A 22,500-nucleotide genomic window follows, 5' to 3' on the forward strand; every position below is an offset into this window, starting at 1 on the left:
CACATGAAGCATAAAAACTACTGAACATAAGAACCACTGAACATATGAAGCATAAAAACTACTGAACATAAGAACCACTGAACATATGAAGCATAAAAACTACTGAACATGAGAACCACTGAACACATGAACCATAAAAACTACAGAACATGAGAACCACTGAACACATGAAGCATAAAAACTACTGAACATAAGAACCACTGAACACATGAACCATAAAAACTACTGAACATAAGAACCACTGAACACATGAACCATAAAAACTACTGAACATAAGAACCACTGAACATATGAACCATAAAAACTACTGAACATAAGAACCACTGAACACAATAAGCATAAAAACTACTGAACATAAGAACCACTGAACACATGAACCATAAAAACTACTGAACATGAGAACCACTGAACACATGAACCATAAAAACTACTGAACATAAGAACCACTGAACATGAGAACCACTGAACACATGAACCATAAAAACTACTGAACATGAGAACCACTGAACACATGAACCATAAAAACTACTGAACATAAGAACCACTGAACATATGAACCATAAAAACAACTGAACATAAGAACCACTGAACACATTAAGCATAAAAACTACTGAACATAAGAACCACTGAACATATGAACCATAAAAACAACTGAACATAAGAACCACTGAACACATTAAGCATAAAAACTACTGAACATAAGAACCACTGAACACATGAACCATAAAAACTACAGAACATGAGAACCACTGAACACATGAAGCATAAAAACTACTGAACATAAGAACCACTGAACATATGAAGCATAAAAACTACTGAACATAAGAACCACTGAACATATGAAGCATAAAAACTACTGAACATAAGAACCACTGAACATATGAAGCATAAAAACCACTGAACACATTAAGCATAAAAACTACTGAACATAAGAACCACTGAACATATGAACCATAAAAACTACTGAACATAAGAACCACTGAACACATGAACCATAAAAACTACTGAACATGAGAACCACTGAACATATGAAGCATAAAAACCACTGAACACATTAAGCATAAAAACTACTGAACATAAGAACCACTGAACATATGAACCATAAAAACTACTGAACATAAGAACCACTGAACACATGAACCATAAAAACTACTGAACATAAGAACCACTGAACATGAGAACCACTGAACACATGAACCATAAAAACTACTGAACATGAGAACCACTGAACACATGAACCATAAAAACTACTGAACATAAGAACCACTGAACATATGAACCATAAAAACAACTGAACATAAGAACCACTGAACACATTAAGCATAAAAACTACTGAACATAAGAACCACTGAACATATGAACCATAAAAACAACTGAACATAAGAACCACTGAACACATTAAGCATAAAAACTACTGAACATAAGAACCACTGAACACATGAACCATAAAAACTACAGAACATGAGAACCACTGAACACATGAAGCATAAAAACTACTGAACATAAGAACCACTGAACATATGAAGCATAAAAACTACTGAACATAAGAACCACTGAACATATGAAGCATAAAAACTACTGAACATAAGAACCACTGAACATATGAAGCATAAAAACCACTGAACACATTAAGCATAAAAACTACTGAACATAAGAACCACTGAACATATGAACCATAAAAACAACTGAACATAAGAACCACTGAACACATTAAGCATAAAAACTACTGAACATAAGAACCACTGAACACATGAACCATAAAAACTACAGAACATGAGAACCACTGAACACATGAAGCATAAAAACTACTGAACATAAGAACCACTGAACACATGAAGCATAAAAACTACTGAACATAAGAACCACTGAACATATGAAGCATAAAAACTACTGAACATGAGAACCACTGAACACATGAACCATAAAAACTACAGAACATGAGAACCACTGAACACATGAAGCATAAAAACTACTGAACATGAGAACCACTGAACACATGAACCATAAAAACTACTGAACATAAGAACTACTGAACACATGAACCTCAGAAACTACTGAACATAAGAACTACTGAACACATGAACCTCAGAAACTACTGAACACATGAACCACTGAACACATGAACCTCAGAAACTACTGAACACATGAAGCATAAAAACTAGGGCTGAACGATACATCGAATTTATCGTCATCGCGATATGAACTTGCGCGATGAACATATCGCAACAGAGAGCCTGACACGATGAATAAGGGAATACAGTTTATTACAAGCGCCAATCTGAGTAACGTATTATGAATGCTTGGATTACTTCCACATTGAATTGCATTTTATAAGTGTAGGAATGCGGCTATCAAATCCTGCTTACTAAACATATATTATAAAATATTTAGCTAACGTCAAACGGGGCCAACGGCTCTTGGGCTGGTAAATCAGCGCATAGGAGAATGTAAAGTTGCACGTCAACTAAGCAGGAGCACCAGCGGTGGGCGGACAAAATACTTCTTTTTTGTATGTGAAGCTGTTTTACGTGAATATTATGACATGAGTGAAGCACAAAGTTTTATTTACAAAATAAATAATAGGTTCGCAGTTAAATGTTACATCACAGCCATGGAAACATATGGATTCATGCCGATCGAGAGAGGCTTTATGTGGTGAGCCAAATTTAAGTTTGCTTGCGTTTTGCGATCTGGTTACACGATTTTCCCCGAATTTAACAATAGGCTTACTCCATTTTATTCTACTGGACATGGAATCTCTTATTTATTTTCCCAAATCCTCATTTACGTCTCTGACAGGGGATTAAACATTTCTTCCTTGTTTGATTTATTTAGGAGTAGCTATATTCGCATCATTTACTATGGTAAAGTAGAAAACATATGACAGATACATTTTACTTCAAACTTTACTTTATTTAACACAGTTTGTTCTTGCTATTAGACTTGGTCAAGATTTTGTGTAAAGTGTATTTCATACACGCCGGAGATTTTTAGTTTGGCTTTCTCTCACAGCGCATAATCAAACAAAGCCTACGTTCTCGACCCTGTGGAAGATAATTTAGTTCTTCACATTTTACTACAAGTAGCCGATCAGTTTTGGAACATCAGGAGAAAACATGAAGATATTAGAAAACGATTATTGATTATTCTTTCCTGCTCATGTCATCCCTTTCAGTGCAAAGGCATTTGACGCACGTCTATGGGGAAATATAAACACATTTTTTCTGTAACTAATATTTAACTTATATTATTTATATTTCGATTATTTACAGATATTTATTTAAATGTTTTACAGGCTGTAGTAGGCTATGCTGTTTCACTGACGGAAGTAGGCCGACTAAAATAAACACGCATGTTTGAGCCTTATATTTTTTATTTTCAAAATGTAGGCTATTTAATTGAGATATATATACATACACCTCAATCTCAATTAAATAGCCTACATTTTGAAAATAAAAAATATAAACGAAAAATATATTTAACGAATATATAACGAATTTATATATATAAAATAGGCTAAAAATATATATTGGCCTAGGCGTGCGTGTGTATCCGCCACCGCACCACTGCCGTGTTATATTTCGTTCTCCATTCTCTTTATTTAATATGAAATGCTGTTTGAATTTCCAAGATAGAAACGCTTTCTTGCCCTGGCTCTGTTGTTCTGGCTCCATCTCTACCTCCATCTCTACCTCCATCTCTACCTCCATCTCTACCTCCATCTCTACCTCCATCTCTACCTCCATCTCTACCTCCATCTCTACCTCCAGCTCCCGCTGCTCCTCTTCCGACTCCATTGTGACTGATCACGCAAACCGTACATTTTTTCGTTTTCATATTAGTGCGTTCTGAGAATCAGGGTTCCCACTCTTTCATGAACACCAGATTCAAGGACTTTCAAGGACTTTTTAAAGCACCTTTTATTTTAAATCAAGCACAATAAATACGATAAAGGTGTGTGTGTTACTGCCCATATATCAAACACCTACTGTCCCTGTGTCTATCATTAATGCAGTAACACTAAGGCATACACTGACAGCTAAAATACAATTTCCAATGAGGAAAAATGTCCAATTTTATAAAATTCCTGCTTTTAACATTTATTTCACACTAGTTTTAGTTTTCTTTTTTTTATAAATCATTACTTAATTAAAACATCAAAATATACAGATATTGTATACATGAATTTTACAATTAAATGAAAAGAAATGGACAAGTTAATTGTTAGGCATTAAAAATATGCTAAATTATTTATTAAATCACCTGTACATGTACCTTTTTAAAAATCAATTTGAAAGCTTTTAAGACCTGCACATATTTCACATATTTAACACCATTTCAAATGTTTACGTGCTTTTCTTCTTTTTATTTTTGGAGCGGTGATTAAATATATTGCTCTTGTAAATACTTGCCAGCATTTCAGTAATGAAAGTCTAGATCTTTAAACTGTATCCAAATTACAGCAAACCGAACAGTGCTCTGCAGGGGTCAAAAAGGATATAAACAGTGAATTTTGAAGTGATTTCATCTTGAAAACTCAGATATGTGGATTCAGACGGCAATTAAATTACCACACAACCTTGGTTTTTGTCTAATAACAGTAGGTCATTCGGCCGGGGATTTTAACGCGGGTGGTGGGAGAAAAACACTGACATTCTGGATTCAGACGGCTATAAAATCACAGACTAGCCCCTGACGATGATGAAAACACCTTACGACCCCACGAGAAACAATTATCATCCGAATAGGGCTTTTAGATTACGCTTATGGAACAGCAGAAATATATTGAAATAGCTTCCTCCCATAATGCCGTTTTGTTCTGGCTTTGGCAGAGCATGAAGGCCAATTTTTTGTAATAGCACACGCTACTCTAACAAAATGCTTTATTCAAGCACTTTCAAGGACCTATGTTTGTTTTCAAGTACTTTCCAGGCCTTGAATCCATGTGTCTGAAATGCAAGTACTTTCATGAAGCGTGGGAACCCTGGAGAAATGCATTGAGTTGCCTCAAATTGTAACTGTAACGGAATACAGTTCCTCATAGTATTCGGAATACGTGATGCCGGTACATGTGTTACTGCCCAACACTGAACACGACCTATTAAAGCACTAAGACATGGGAACAGTATAGCTATATTCACATTTGAATTAGAGCCCGACCGATAAAGGATTTTTAAGGCCGATACCGATACAAATATTTGGTCACTTAAAAATCCGATATTCCGATATATCAGCCGATATATATAAAAAATAAAAAAATAAAATAACAGAAACGCGTAAAAAAACACAAACAGATTTCCCTTATACATCAGTTATTTGTAGTTATTCATGATCCCTCAGCCTCTCTAAAATAATATGATAATGCAGTTTAAAAATAAACTTGTTTGTTTTATTGTTACAACAGAACAGAGGAACATAAAATATATTAAAGTTCTGATAAATAAAATGTATAAAAATACAAACTTAAGATATGAAACTTAAAGTCGTTTGGACGAAAACACAATAGGCTAACAAAAACAAAAAATCAAAGTTACCAGTATTAATAGATGTGGTAAGCTTTATAAATATAACTTTTAGCAAGACTGGAAAAAAAAATAATACTGATAAATAACAACAACAGCAAAACATAAACTATATACAGTATAAATATGAGCCACCTTATAATTACAATGTCAACTTGCTTATCCCTTTACATGCACTTTTAATTCTATCCATCAAGCTACCACAAACCATTTTCAATCATCATTTGCTGCCTGCCTTCTAAAATCTACTAACGTTACTGATGATGACTCGCGTAATCCATTATTTGACTCGTTAATGCGGCGTCTGAACGAAGTCACGCACTTTCGTTCACTCTTCGCCTAACTTACGATTTGCAATGCAGAGACTGGAACTACAAATATACTAGTTATAAATACAGTAATCATTACTTTATTTAGGCAGAATAAGTTTGTTGTGTTTTCCAAGGCGCATTAATGTTAGCGGTCTCCCACTGATAGCCATGGCATTAGCCAGCTTTGTGGTTAGCGTCTATGATAAGTTATAATTTAGAAATATGTATACTTTTTCAAAATAACGGGCAGGGGAGAGATGATGCGTCTCATGCTGTCAAACTGTCAGACTATTAAAGAAATACATTTTATTCAGTCACATTGTCCGAGGTAAAATAAGTTAGTCAACTGTAACCTAGCGTAATTACCAGCTCTCTTGGCTTACATGTAACAGCAAAACTGGACTTGGCAGTTACAAATTGTGTCATGTTATTTGAGTTAAGAGAACTGATGGGGATGTTCTTTTAACTGTTATTCAATTCAAGCAATGTATGTCTCGTTGCCAACTTACATGCATTTCGCGGATGATCTGTGTTGTGAATGCAGCGCTCAGAGCACTGAAGCTCAGCATGACTCTGCTGGATCAGCTGGTGGTGTTGCCAGCCGGCACGTTGTAGAGCGCCCTCTGGTGGACAAACTATGAAACGCCAACACTCAATGTGTTTGAGAGGTGTTTCGTCCGGTTTTTTTATTTTTAAAAAAATATTCATTTATCGGCCATCATAAATGCCGATACCGATAGTTTGGAAAAAGCCTAATATCGGCCCGCCGATATATCGGTCGGGCTCTAATTTGAATATTTATCGCAAGTCATATCGTCATCGCAATATTAAACAATGTTATCGCACATCGCAGCTTTTCCTCATATCGTGCAGCCCTAATAAAAACTACTGAACACATGAACCACTGAACACATGAACCTTAAACTACTGAACACATGAACCTTAGAAACTACTGAACACATGAACCTTAGAAACTACTGAACACATGAACCTTAAACTACTGAACACATGAACCTTAGAAACTACTGAACACATGAACCTTAGAAACTACTGAACACATGAACCTTAAACTACTGAACACATGAACCTTAAACTACTGAACACATGAACCTTAGAAACTACTGAACACATGAACCTTAGAAACTACTGAACACATGAACCTTAAACTACTGAACACATGAACCTTAAACTACTGAACACATGAACCTTAGAAACTACTGAACACACGAACCTTAGAAACTACTGAACACATGAACCTTAAACTACTGAACACATGAACCTTAGAAACTACTGAACACATGAACCTTAAACTACTGAACACATGAACCTTAAACTACTGAACACATGAACCTTAGAAACTACTGAACACACGAACCTTAGAAACTACTGAACACATGAACCTTAGAAACTACTGAACACACAAACCTTAGAAACTACTGAACACATGAACCTTAGAAACTACTGAACACACGAACCTTAGAAACTACTGAACACACGAACCTTAGAAACTACTGAACACATGAACCTTAGAAACTACTGAACACACGAACCTTAGAAACTACTGAACACATGAACCTTAGAAACTACTGAACACATGAACCTTAGAAACTACTGAACACATGAACCTTAGAAACTACTGAACACATGAACCTTAGAAACTACTGAACACACGAACCTTAGAAACTACTGAACACATGAACCTTAGAAACTACTGAACACATGAACCTTAGAAACTACTGAACACATGAACCTTAGAAACTACTGAACACATGAACCTTAGAAACTACTGAACACACGAACCTTAGAAACTACTGAACACATGAACCTTAGAAACTACTGAACACATGAACCTTAGAAACTACTGAACACACGAACCTTAGAAACTACTGAACACACAAACCTTAGAAACTACTGAACACATGAACCTTAGAAACTACTGAACACATGAACCTTAGAAACTACTGAACACACGAACCTTAGAAACTACTGAACACACGAACCTTAGAAACTACTGAACACATGAACCTTAGAAACTACTGAACACACGAACCTTAGAAACTACTGAACACATGAACCTTAAACTACTGAACACATGAACCTTAGAAACTACTGAACACACGAACCTTAGAAACTACTGAACACACGAACCTTAGAAACTACTGAACACATGAACCTTAGAAACTACTGAACACATAAACCTTAGAAACTACTGAACATAAGAACCACTGAACACATGAAGCATAAAAACTACTGAATATAAGAACCACTGAACACATGAACCACTGAACACATTAACATTAGAAACCACTGAACACATTAACATTAGAAACCACTGAACACATGAAGCATAAAAACTACTGAACACATGAACCTTAAACTACTGAACACATGAACCTTAAACTACTGAACACATGAACCTTAGAAACTACTGAACACATGAACCTTAAACTACTGAACACATGAACCTTAAACTACTGAACACATGAACCTTAGAAACTACTGAACACACGAACCTTAGAAACTACTGAACACATGAACCTTAGAAACTACTGAACACACGAACCTTAGAAACTACTGAACACATGAACCTTAGAAACTACTGAACACACGAACCTTAGAAACTACTGAACACACGAACCTTAGAAACTACTGAACACATGAACCTTAGAAACTACTGAACACATGAACCTTAGAAACTACTGAACACATGAACCTTAGAAACTACTGAACACATGAACCTTAGAAACTACTGAACACATGAACCTTAGAAACTACTGAACACACGAACCTTAGAAACTACTGAACACATGAACCTTAGAAACTACTGAACACATGAACCTTAGAAACTACTGAACACATGAACCTTAGAAACTACTGAACACATGAACCTTAGAAACTACTGAACACACGAACCTTAGAAACTACTGAACACATGAACCTTAGAAACTACTGAACACATGAACCTTAGAAACTACTGAACACACGAACCTTAGAAACTACTGAACACACAAACCTTAGAAACTACTGAACACATGAACCTTAGAAACTACTGAACACATGAACCTTAGAAACTACTGAACACACGAACCTTAGAAACTACTGAACACACGAACCTTAGAAACTACTGAACACATGAACCTTAGAAACTACTGAACACACGAACCTTAGAAACTACTGAACACATGAACCTTAAACTACTGAACACATGAACCTTAGAAACTACTGAACACACGAACCTTAGAAACTACTGAACACACGAACCTTAGAAACTACTGAACACATGAACCTTAGAAACTACTGAACACATAAACCTTAGAAACTACTGAACATAAGAACCACTGAACACATGAAGCATAAAAACTACTGAATATAAGAACCACTGAACACATGAACCACTGAACACATTAACATTAGAAACCACTGAACACATTAACATTAGAAACCACTGAACACATGAAGCATAAAAACTACTGAACACATGAACCTTAGAAACTACTGAACACATGAACATTAGAAACTACTGAACACATGAACCATAAAAACCACTGAACAAATGAAGCATAAAAACTACTGAACACATGAACCACTGAACACATGAACCTTAGAAACCACTGAACACATGAACCACTGAACACATGAACCTTAGAAACTACTGAACACATTAACATTAGAAACCACTGAACACATTAACATTAGAAACCACTGAACACATGAACCTCAGAAACCACTGAACACATGAACCACTGAACACATGAACCTTAGAAACTACTGAACACATGAACCACTGAACACATTAACATTAGAAACCACTGAACACATGAAACATAAAAACTACTGAACATAAGAAACAATGAACACATGAAGCATAAAAACTACTGAACACATGAACCTTAGAAACTACTGAACACATGAACCTCAGAAACCACGAACCACTGAACACATGAACCTTATAAACTAGTGAACACATGAACCTCAGAAACCACTGAACACATGAACCACTGAACACATGAACCTTAGAAACTACTGAACACATGAACCACTGAACACATTAACATTAGAAACCACTGAACACATGAAACATAAAAACTACTGAACATAAGAAACAATGAACACATGAAGCATAAAAACTACTGAACACATGAACCTTAGAAACTACTGAACACATGAACCTTAGAAACTACTGAACACATGAACCATAAAAACTACTGAACATAAGAACCACTGAACAAATGAAGCATAAAAACTACTGAACACATGAACCACTGAATACATGAACCTCAGAAACCACTGAACACATGAAGCATAAAAACTACTGCATATAAGAACCACTGAACACATGAACTACTGAATACATGAACCTTAGAAACTACTGAACACATTAACCTTAGAAACCATTGAGAACATGAACCACTGAACACATGAACCTTAGAAACTACTGAACACATGAACCACTGAACACATGAACCACTGAACACATGAACCTTAGAAACTACTGAACACATTAACATTAGAAACCACTGAACACATTAACATTAGAAACCACTGAACACATGAACCACTGAATACATGAACCTTAGAAACTACTGAACAAATGAACCACTGAACATGAACCACTGAATACATGAACCTTAGAAACTACTGAACAAATGAACCACTGAATACATGAACCTTAGAAACTACTGAACAAATGAACCACTGAATACATGAACCTTAGAAACTACTGAACAAATGAACCATTGAACACATGAACCTTAGAAACTACTGAACACATGAACCACAGAAACTATTGAACATATGAACAACTGAACACATGAAACATAAAAACTACTGAACATAAGAACCACTGAACACATGAAGCATAAAAACTACTGAACACATGAACCTTAGAAACTACTGAACACATGAACCTCAGAAACTACTGAACACATGAACCACTGAACACATGAACCTTAGAAACTACTGAACACATTAACATTAGAAACCACTGAACACATGAACCTCAGAAACTACTTAACACATGAACCTCAGAAACTACTGAACACATGAACCACTGAACACATGAACCTCAGAAACCACTGAACACATGAACCACTGAACACATGAACCTTAGAAACTACTGAACACATTAACATTAGAAACCACTGAACACATGAACCACTGAACACATGAACCTTAGAAACTACTGAACACATGAACCACTGCACACATGAACCTTAGAAACTACTGAACACATGAACCACAGAAACTACTGAATACATGAACCACTGAACACATGAACCTTAGAAACTACTGAACATATGAACCACGGAACACATGAACCTTAGAAACTACTGAACACATGAACCACTGAACACATGAACCTTAGAAACTACTGAACATATGATCCACTGAACACATGAACCTTAGAAACTACTGAACACATGAACCACTGAACACATGAACCTTAGAAACTACTGAACATAAGAACCACTGAACACATGAACCTTATAAACTAGTGAACATATGAACCTCAGAAACTACTGAACACATGAACCACAGAAACTACTGAATACATGAACCACTGAACACATGAACCTTAGAAACTACTGAACATATGAACCACTGAACACATGAACCTTAGAAACTACTGAACACATGAACCACTGAACACATGAACCTTAGAAACTACTGAACATATGAACCACTGAACACATGAACCTTAGAAACTACTGAACACATGAACCACTGAACACATGAACCTTAGAAACCACTGAACATAAGAACCACTAAACACATGAACCTTATAAACTAGTGAACATATGAACCTCAGAAACTACTGAACACATGAACCTCAGAAACTACTGAACACATGAACCTCAGAAACTACTGAACACATGAACCTCAGAAACTACTGAACACATGAACCTTAGAAACTACTGAACACATGAACCACGAAACACATGAACCTTAGAAACTACTGAACAAATGAACCATTGAACACATGAACCTTATAAACTACTGAACAAGTGAACCACTGAACACATGAACCTTAGAAACTACTGAACACGTGAACCACTGAACACATGAACCTTAGAAACTACTGAACACGTGAACCACTGAACACATGAACCTTATAAACTACTGAACACATGAACCTCAGAAACTACTGAACACATGAACCACTGAACACATGAACCTTATAAACTACTGAACACATGAACCTTATAAACTACTGAACACATGAACCTTATAAACTACTGAACACACGAACCTTATAAACTACTGAACAAGTGAACCACTGAACACATGAACCTTAGAAACTACTGAACAAATGAACCATTGAACACATGAACCTTATAAACTACTGAACAAGTGAACCACTGAACACATGAACCTTAGAAACTACTGAACACGTGAACCACTGAACACATGAACCTTAGAAACTACTGAACAAGTGAACCACTGAACACATGAACCTTATAAACTACTGAACACGTGAACCACTGAACACATGAACCTTATAAACTAGTGAACACATGAACCTTATAAACTACTGAACACACGAACCTTATAAACTACTGAACACACGAACCTTATAAACTAGTGAACACATGAACCACTGAATACATGAACCTTATAAACTACTGAACACATGAACCTTATAAACTACTGAAAACATGAACCACTGAATACATGAACCTTAGAAACTACTGAACACATGAACCACTGAACACATGAACCTTATAAACTACTGAACATATGAACCTTAGAAACTACTGAACACATGAACCACTGAACACATGAACCTTATAAACTACTGAACACATGAACCTTATAAACTACTGAACACATGAACCTTATAAACTACTGAACACACGAACCTTATAAACTACTGAACACACGAACCTTATAAACTACTGAACACACGAACCTTATAAACTACTGAACACACGAACCTTATAAACTACTGAACACACGAACCTTATAAACTACTGAACACACGAACCTTATAAACTACTGAACACACGAACCTTATAAACTACTGAACACATGAACCACTGAATACATGAACCTTATAAACTACTGAACACATGAACCTTATAAACTACTGAAAACATGAACCACTGAATACATGAACCTTAGAAACTACTGAACACATGAACCACTGAACACATGAACCTTATAAACTACTGAACATATGAACCACTGAACACATGAACCTCAGAAACTACTGAACACATGAACCTTATAAACTACTGAACACATGAACCACTGAACACATGAACCTTATAAACTACTGAACACATGAACCTTATAAACTACTGAACACATGAACCTTATAAACTACTGAACACACGAACCTTATAAACTAGTGAACACATGAACCACTGAATACATGAACCTTATAAACTACTGAACACATGAACCTTATAAACTACTGAAAACATGAACCACTGAATACATGAACCTTAGAAACTACTGAACACATGAACCACTGAACACATGAACCTCAGAAACTACTGAACACATGAACCTTAGAAACTACTGAACACATGAACCACTGAACACATGAACCTTATAAACTACTGAACACATGAACCTTATAAACTACTGAACACATGAACCTTATAAACTACTGAACACATGAACCTTATAAACTACTGAAAACATGAACCACTGAACACATGAACCTTATAAACTAGTGAACACATGAACCTTATAAACTACTGAACACATGAACCTTATAAACTACTGAAAACATGAACCTTATAAACTACTGAACACATGAACCTTATAAACTACTGAAAACATGAACCACTGAACACATGCACCTTATAAACTAGTGAACACATGAACCTTATAAACTACTGAACACATGAACCGTATAAACTAGTGAACACATGAACCTTATAAACTACTGAACACATGAACCTTATAAACTACTGAAAACATGAACCACTGAACACATGCACCTTATAAACTACTGAACACATGAACCTTATAAACTACTGAACACATGAACCTTATAAACTACTGAACACATGAACCTTATAAACTACTGTACACATGAACCTTATAAACTACTGAAAACATGAACCACTGAACACATGCACCTTATAAACTAGTGAACACATGAACCACTGAACACATGAACCTTATAAACTACTGTACACATGAACCTTATAAACTACTGAAAACATGAACCACTGAACACATGAACCTTATAAACTACTGTACACATGAACCTTATAAACTACTGAAAACATGAACCACTGAACACATGCACCTTATAAACTAGTGAACACATTAACCTTATAAACTACTGAACACATGAACCTTATAAACTAGTGAACACATGAACCTTATAAACTACTGAACACATGAACCTTATAAACTACTGAAAACATGAACCTTATAAACTACTGAAAACATGAACCACTGAACACATGAACCTTATAAACTAGTGAACACATGAACCTTATAAACTACTGAACACATGAACCTTATAAACTAGTGAAAACATGAACCACTGAATACATGAACCTTATAAACTAGTGAACACATGAACCTTATAAAACTACTGAAAACATGAACCACTGAACACATGAACCTTATAAACTACTGAAAACATGAACCTTATAAACTACTGAAAACATGAACCACTGAACACATGAACCTTATAAACTACTGAAAACATGAACCACTGAACACATGAACCTTATAAACTACTGAAAACATGAACCTTATGAACTACTGAAAACATGAACCTTATAAACTACTGAAAACATGAACCACTGAACACATGAACCTTATAAACTAGTGAACACATGAACCTTATAAACTACTGAACACATGAACCACTGAACACATGAACCACTGAACACATGAACCTTATAAACTACTGAAAACATGAACCACTGAACACATGAACCACTGAACACATGAACCTTATAAACTACTGAAAACATGAACCACTGAACACATGAACCTTATAAACTACTGAACACATGAACCTTATAAACTACTGAAAACATGAACCTTATAAACTACTGAAAACATGAACCTTATAAACTACTGAAAACATGAACCTTATAAACTACTGAAAACATGAACCTTATAAACTACTGAAAACATGAACCTTATAAACTACTGAACACATTAACCTTATAAACTACTGAAAACATGAACCTTATAAACTACTGAAAACATGAACCTTATAAACTACTGAAAACATGAACCTTATAAACTACTGAAAACATGAACCACTGAACACATGAACCTTATAAACTACTGAAAACATGAACCACTGAACACATGAACCTTATAAACTACTGAAAACATGAACCACTGAACACATGAACCTTATAAACTACTGAACACATGAACCTTATAAACTACTGAAAACATGAACCACTGAACACATGAACCTTATAAACTAGTGAACACATGAACCACTGAACACATGAACCTTATAAACTAGTGAACACATGAACCTTATAAACTACTGAACACATGAACCACTGAACACATGAACCTTATAAACTAGTGAACACATGAACCACTGAACACATGAACCTTATAAACTAGTGAACACATGAACCTTATAAACTACTGAACACATGAACCTTATAAACTACTGAACACATGAACCACTGAACACATGAACCTTAGAAACTACTGAACACGTGAACAACTGAACCATAAAACAAGTTCACAGCAGGTTAGCAACCTTCAAACCCTCAAACTGACTGAATAACAGCAAACACACACTCCTGTCAAAGCAACACACACAGAGATAAACAAACAGACGCGCGTCAGCGGTGAAAGCGCGCTCGTGCGCGTGACATTCACGCCGCTGTGGAATAACAGCCGATATTCCACCGATGTGAAGGTAAACGCGCGTCTTCCTCACCTTTCTGACGCCTTTATAGATGTAGAAGTAAAGCTCCCGGCCCACATTGAAGCAGATTCGGTCGCCGTTCCCGGACTGGTCATTGACGTTGACGAACGAGACCCGGACGGGGTTCGAGCCCTGCGAGTTGAAGGGCACGCGGTTCGGCCGGCTGTACTCGGAGTGCGTGAGGAGTTTATACGCGCCTTCCCGCGTGCTGAACTGACTCTTGATCTCGTTCATCTCCTTCCCTCCTCCCTCCGCCGCCATCTTTGACATTTACATTCATCCTTCCTCAGGCCCGGATCTGACGCGCCGCGCATGCGCACATCGCACCTCAGCCATCCGCGTTCAAAACTAGTGCTCGCCGCCTCAGAAACTTCCCTCGGCATAAATATATGACCATAACTGCCAATATTATTCAATTTACTCTCGTTTTTCCCACTGCTTGTTTATGTTTTATATTATGAAATTGAAAAGGTGTAAAGTATGTGCTTCATTTGTATGATAAAACGCCTCACAATGCATAACAACATACGCATTTACACACAATTAAAAATTATAATAAAGTGTGTCATCAAATTAAAGCTTTTGTCAGCACATACATTAATGTTTTTGTTTCCTCCGCGAATTACTGTGTGAAAAAATGATTAGTTTAATAGAAACCTCACAGATTGCTCAATCATCATCTAAAAATCCCATCAGATATTTATTAATATGTATAATTGTCTTTATATCTGAAGAAATGCCTCGACTGGAACACACACACTGATTGAGTCAGTATAAAGCAGGATAAGTCCCGTCAGGTGTGTGAGGTGATCAGGAGACTGGTCTGGGATGGAAGACCTGATCTACTCAGGCCAGTCTGATGTGGTTTGTAGACTGGCGTTCAAATACATGGTACGATCTTCACCTCATGTGTGCTTTATTATTTATTTGATTGTGTGTATCACTTCATGAACATGTTTAATATTTATTCATCTGTGAGCTGATATTTTGTGTGTGTGTCTGTCTGTGTTTGATACTCTTTGTGTCTGTGTCTGTCTCTGTGTGCGAGTGTGTTTGATTCTCTGTGTGTGTGTGTGTGTTTGATACTCTTTGTGTCTGTGTCTGTCTGACTGTCTCTGTGTGCGAGTGTGTTTGATTCTCTGTGTGTGTGTGTGTGTGTGTGTGTGTGTGTGTGTGTGTGTGTGTGTGTGTGTGTGTGAGTGTGTCTGACTGTCTCTCTGTGTGTGTGTGTGTGTGTGTGTGTGTGTGTTTTTCAGGAGATGTGTAAAGTCGACTCAAGTTCAGACTTGGACTCCGACACGAACCCGAGATGGTCTGATGTGAGCAAGGTATTTCTGATCAGATTAGCCTCTGTGTGGCCTTAGAAACACATGTGACTCCGTGACCTCTGACCTCAGGGCTGTGAAAGCAGCGCTCCGGAAACTCGGGACGCTCCGAACAAACTCCAGAGAAGCTACACTCAGGTAACAGAGACTCAGTCCAGCGCGTGTGTGTGTGTGTGTGTGTTTCTGTGGCTCATGCCTCCACTGAGCCTGGTTTCTCCAAGGTTTATTTTCCTCCATTCTGCTCCTGATGGGGTTTGGGTTTCCTCTGGCTTGGCTTGCTCAGTTGGAGACACTACATGTTCAACAAAATATCCAAATAAATCTAATTATTAAACTAAATTAACCATATCAACTAAATTACTGATCTAAAGCCCACACTGTCACTGTATGATAATTGAAATGAACTGATGACATCAGCGTTTTCTCCAGAACGGCTGAATAAAATTATGCTGCATTATTTTCCTGTTTAACACTGTAAAGCTGCTCTGAGACAATCTGCATTGTTTAAGCGCTATATAAATAAAGTTGACTTGACTCTGTTCCAGTGTCTGGATCCGTATGACGGGAGTTCGGAAGGCTCCTCTGATGACGGCTCTCGGCCCCGGGGCTCAGGTCAAAGGTCGTCCGCCAATCCTCCGAGGAGAGCCGGGGCGCGGCCGGACGTCCAGATGAGGTCCTCGAGTGACTCGGAGCCGGACCTGCGGGACCAGAACTGCGGCTCCGCCCATCTGTCCGACTCCGGCTTCCACACCCGCTCCGGCCTCAGCTCGCCCGTGGACACGCCCACTCCGGACAGCCCCGCCCCTCACACGCCCTTTCCCAAGAGGAAGTTCTTCCCGCCGCCGGGCGAGCTGGAGGACGGGGCGCGCAGGAAGAGGCAGTGCGTCACTGATATGGAGGTCTGAGGATCTGAAGTTGGAAGAGACACTGAGAAAAAAAGAGAGAGTGTGTGTGTGTGTGTGGTCTGGTTCTTTCTTCTTTCCCTGACCTCACGTTCAATACTGCTAATGCCAGTTATTTCAGAAATAAATTATGACCAGCAAACATTCATTCATGATTTCTGACCTCTCTTGAGTAAAGACCAATTAAGTGTGTGTGTGTGTGTGCCTTTATTCACTGAGGAAGTGCGACTGCTGACGAGAGTAACACACACACACACACGTATATTTCTGTCATGATGATCAGTGTTGGGGAAACGCATTAACTTGAGTTACGTAATATTACTTTTTCCAAGTAACTAGTAAAGTAACGCATTACTTTTCAAATTTACAACAAAATATGAGTTACTTTTTCACATTAATTTGACTGACAGCTCATGTTGAGAGTTAGTGCAGAGGCGTGTGTGTGTGTGTGTGCGTGTGTGTGTGTGTGAACATGATGGTTATTGTAGTTCTAGACTAAATGTGAGCATTTATTTATCTCACTTGCACAATAAAGATTCTGTCCTCCTCAAAATGAAGAAAATCAGTCAAATCCAAAATCAGAGAACTATACAAACCTCCAATAATTAAATGTTAAATTAAAAACTATTTTTATGCATAATCTACCTTTATATTGAATTGACCAATGTCTCGCTGCTGACCTTTGATGATGAAAATTACTAGATTTTTAGTTTTTATTGGTAAAGCTTTTTTCTCCTGCATCTCTTCTCCATTATCCAGAGCTGCGCCCTCTAGTGTTCATGAGGGAATCTGCATCTTTACCTCAGCCTGGGGCGCATTATTTACATTTTGGTATAAAGAGGTCTTTACAAAAATATTTTACTTATTTGTTATAAAAAACCCCAAAAACAAGCCCAGCCCAGGTGAGAAAAAGTAACGCAAAAGTATCGTAACATTACTTTTCTTAAAAAGTAACTCAATTAGTTATTTTTTAAGGGAGTAACGCAATATTGTAACGCATTAATTTTCAGAGTAACTTTCCCCAGCACTGGTGATGAATGTCTGCAGTCAGAGACTCTACTGGGTGGTTGCCCTGCTCGCCTAATAAACAAACTCCAGCTGGTCCAAAACACAGCAGCTCCAGTTCTTTTTTCTCATGCCCTTCACTCGTTAACTTCCCTCCGTCTCGTTCACTCGATGTGCGTCATTGCTTACGTTGCACGAGTGCACTGAACTGGAACGTCCTGAGCCCTTGATCACTTCGAATCCACTATGAAGTTGATTTATTTATTTTTTTCCTTTACGAAATTGTTTAATGCTGCATTATATATGTATATATTTGTATTTGGGTTGTTTTAAATGTTTTTTAAAATAATACAAATTATCATGGAGTTGTTTGTGGTGGGGTAAATTAAACGCGATATGCGGTGACGTCACAATCGTGTTGCATTGTGGGATATGAAGCTGCCTGAAGTGTACATATGAAGTAGACTCGTTTGAGGGAGTAAGGGTCTGTCCATATGAACTTCCCTTGTCCACTTCACCAAGTGGAACACACTTCAAAATGGCGGCAGGGATTCCCCTGAGAGGAAGTGCTTAGGGAAGTTCGCAAGTGCGTGTCTAAAACTGGAGTGGAACAGCAGCTCCAGTTCTTACTAGAACCAGGAAGTGTGACCATATTAGCCCAGTTCTGTCAACACTGCACTGGCTGTCTATTAAACATCGCACACATGTTAAAATCTTGCTTATTACTTACAAAGCACTAAATGGTTTATCTCCAGTACTTGAGCGAGCTCTTAACATATTATATATATCGTGTGTGTGTGTGTGTGTGTGTGTGTGTGTCTTTGAACACTTGTTCATCACTTTAAACAAAGGGCAAACGTGTCGGTTCCTCTTGCCTTGATCACACAGCGCTGGTCAGGTATTGATGAGGTCAGTGTTTAGAGCTGGACCTGTAATTGCTCGCATCACTTCCTGGAGCAGTTGAGAACCGGCCACAGGGTCATGAAGGACCAGTGGAGAACCGGCCACAGGGTCATGAAGGACCAGTGGAGAACCGGCCACAGGGTCATGGAGGACCAGTGGAGAACCGGCCACAGGGTCATGAAGGACCAGTGGAGAACCGGCCACAGGGTCATGAAGGACCAGTGGAGAACCGGCCACAGGGTCATGAAGGACCAGTGGAGAACCGGCCACAGGATCATGAAGGAACAGTGGAGAACCGGCCACAGGGTCATGAAGGACCAGTGGAGAACCGGCCACAGGGTCATGGAGGACCAGTGGAGAACCGGCCACAGGGTCATGGAGGACCAGTGGAGAACCGGCCACAGGGTCATGAAGGACCAGTGGAGAACCGGCCACAGGGTCATGGAGGACCAGTGGAGAACCGGCCACAGGGTCATGGAGGACCAGTGGAGAACCGGCCACAGGGTCATGAAGGACCAGTGGAGAACCGGCCACAGGGTCATGGAGGACCAGTGGAGAACCGGCCACAGGGTCATGAAGGACCAGTGGAGAACCGGCCACAGGATCATGAAGGACCAGTGGAGAACCGGCCACAGGGTCATGAAGGACCAGTGGAGAACCGGCCACAGGGTCATGAAGGACCAGTGGAGAACCGGCCACAGGATCATGAAGGAACAGTGGAGAACCGGCCACAGGGTCATGAAGGACCAGTGGAGAACCGGCCACAGGGTCATGGAGGACCAGTGGAGAACCGGCCACAGGGTCATGGAGGACCAGTGGAGAACCGGCCACAGGGTCATGAAGGACAAGTGGAGAACCGGCCACAGGGTCATGAAGGACCAGTGGAGAACCGGCCACAGGGTCATAGAGGACCAGTGGAGAACCGGCCACAGGGTCATGAAGGACCAGTGGAGAACCGGCCACAGGGTCATGAAGGACCAGTGGAGAACCGGCCACAGGGTCATGAAGGACCAGTGGAGAACCGGCCACAGGGTCATGAAGGACCAGTGGAGAACCGGCCACAGGGTCATGAAGGACCAGTGGAGAACCGGCCACAGGGTCATGGAGGACCAGTGGAGAACCGGCCACAGGGTCATGGAGGACCAGTGGAGAACCGGCCACAGGGTCATGAAGGACCAGTGGAGAACCGGCCACAGGGTCATGGAGGACCAGTGGAGAACCGGCCACAGGGTCATGAAGGACCAGTGGAGAACCGGCCACAGGGTCATGGAGGACCAGTGGAGAACCGGCCACAGGGTCATGGAGGACCAGTGGAGAACCGGCCACAGGGTCATGGAGGACCAGTGGAGAACCGGCCACAGGGTCATGGAGGACCAGTGGAGAACCGGCCACAGGGTCATGAAGGACCAGTGGAGAACCGGCCACAGGGTCATGAAGGACCAGTGGAGAACCGGCCACAGGGTCATGAAGGACCAGTGGAGAACCGGCCACAGGGTCATGAAGGACCAGTGGAGAACCGGCCACAGGGTCATGAAGGACCAGTGGAGAACCGGCCACAGGGTCATGAAGGACCAGTGGAGAACCGGCCACAGGGTCATGAAGGACCAGTGGAGAACCGGCCACAGGATCATGAAGGAACAGTGGAGAACCGGCCACAGGGTCATGAAGGACCAGTGGAGAACCGGCCACAGGGTCATGGAGGACCAGTGGAGAACCGGCCACAGGGTGATGGAGGACCAGTGGAGAACCGGCCACAGGGTCATGAAGGACCAGTGGAGAACCGGCCACAGGGTCATGGAGGACCAGTGGAGAACCGGCCACAGGGTCATGAAGGACCAGTGGAGAACCGGCCACAGGGTCATGGAGGACCAGTGGAGAACCGGCCACAGGGTCATGAAGGACCAGTGGAGAACCGGCCACAGGGTCATGAAGAACCAGTGGAGAACCGGCCACAGGGTGATGGAGGACCAGTGGAGAACCGGCCACAGGGTCATGGGCGGCCGAGGCTCATTGGTGCACGTGTGGTCCGATCAAACAGACGAGCTACTGGAGCTCAAACTGCTCAAGAAGTTAATGCTGGTTCTGATAGAAAGGGCTCAGAATACAGAGCTATTCCTGATCGGTCGGTGTGTGTGTGTGTGTGTGTGTGTGTGTGTGTGTGTGTGTTAAAGGATCCTACAGGCACAAACACACACATGAGGAATATTAGAGCTTTATTGAAAACCACCAATCATGCAAAACATCAAATCAACTTCCATTTTTCCATCTAAAACACAATTCCCATCTGTCCCACTGCACATCCGCCTCAGGATCCCAAACTCAGTCCATCGTCCGACATACTTCTGCCCTTCTCAACCCGTCCCAGTTACACACACATCACTTAAAGCTACACACAAAACCTAAAGCTACACACAAAACCTAAAGCTACACACAGCGGCCGCCACACGATCAGCGCTGAGCCTCTACTCGGTGCACAGGACGGCCACGCCTCGCTCGTAGAAGTGATGCGGGTCTTCCTTAGTGGCGATGTCGAAGTCAACCGTGAAGATGAGATCAGCACGAGTGAAGTTCAGATAGACGGGCAGTGTGACCTGCAGAGAGAGAGAGAGAGGGAGAGAGAGAGAGAGTGAGAGAGTGTGAGAGTGTGTGTGT

The 22,500-nt window shown here is 39.7% G+C and overlaps 2 protein-coding genes across 2 annotated transcripts in view; both read right to left on the reverse strand.

Annotated features, from left to right (window-relative positions):
- wdr20a (WD repeat domain 20a) overlaps positions 1-16,007 on the reverse strand; it is a 33,480-nt gene extending 17,473 nt beyond the window's left edge. Inside the window, exon 1 of the mRNA XM_079832974.1 lies at positions 15,726-16,007. Coding sequence (XP_079689100.1) covers positions 15,726-15,983 — 258 coding nt within the window. The 5' untranslated portion in view covers positions 15,984-16,007. The remainder of the gene's footprint in view (positions 1-15,725) is intronic.
- A 6,035-nt stretch (positions 16,008-22,042) lies between these two features.
- dync1h1 (dynein, cytoplasmic 1, heavy chain 1) overlaps positions 22,043-22,500 on the reverse strand; it is a 132,340-nt gene continuing 131,882 nt past the window's right edge. The window contains exon 73 of the mRNA XM_079833960.1: positions 22,043-22,439. Within this exon, the coding sequence (XP_079690086.1) occupies positions 22,311-22,439 (129 nt within the window). The 3' untranslated portion in view covers positions 22,043-22,310. The remainder of the gene's footprint in view (positions 22,440-22,500) is intronic.

This window comes from Gobio gobio (genome assembly GCF_949357685.1).
Source record: "Gobio gobio genome assembly, chromosome: 13".
Taxonomy (NCBI): domain Eukaryota; kingdom Metazoa; phylum Chordata; class Actinopteri; order Cypriniformes; family Gobionidae; genus Gobio; species Gobio gobio.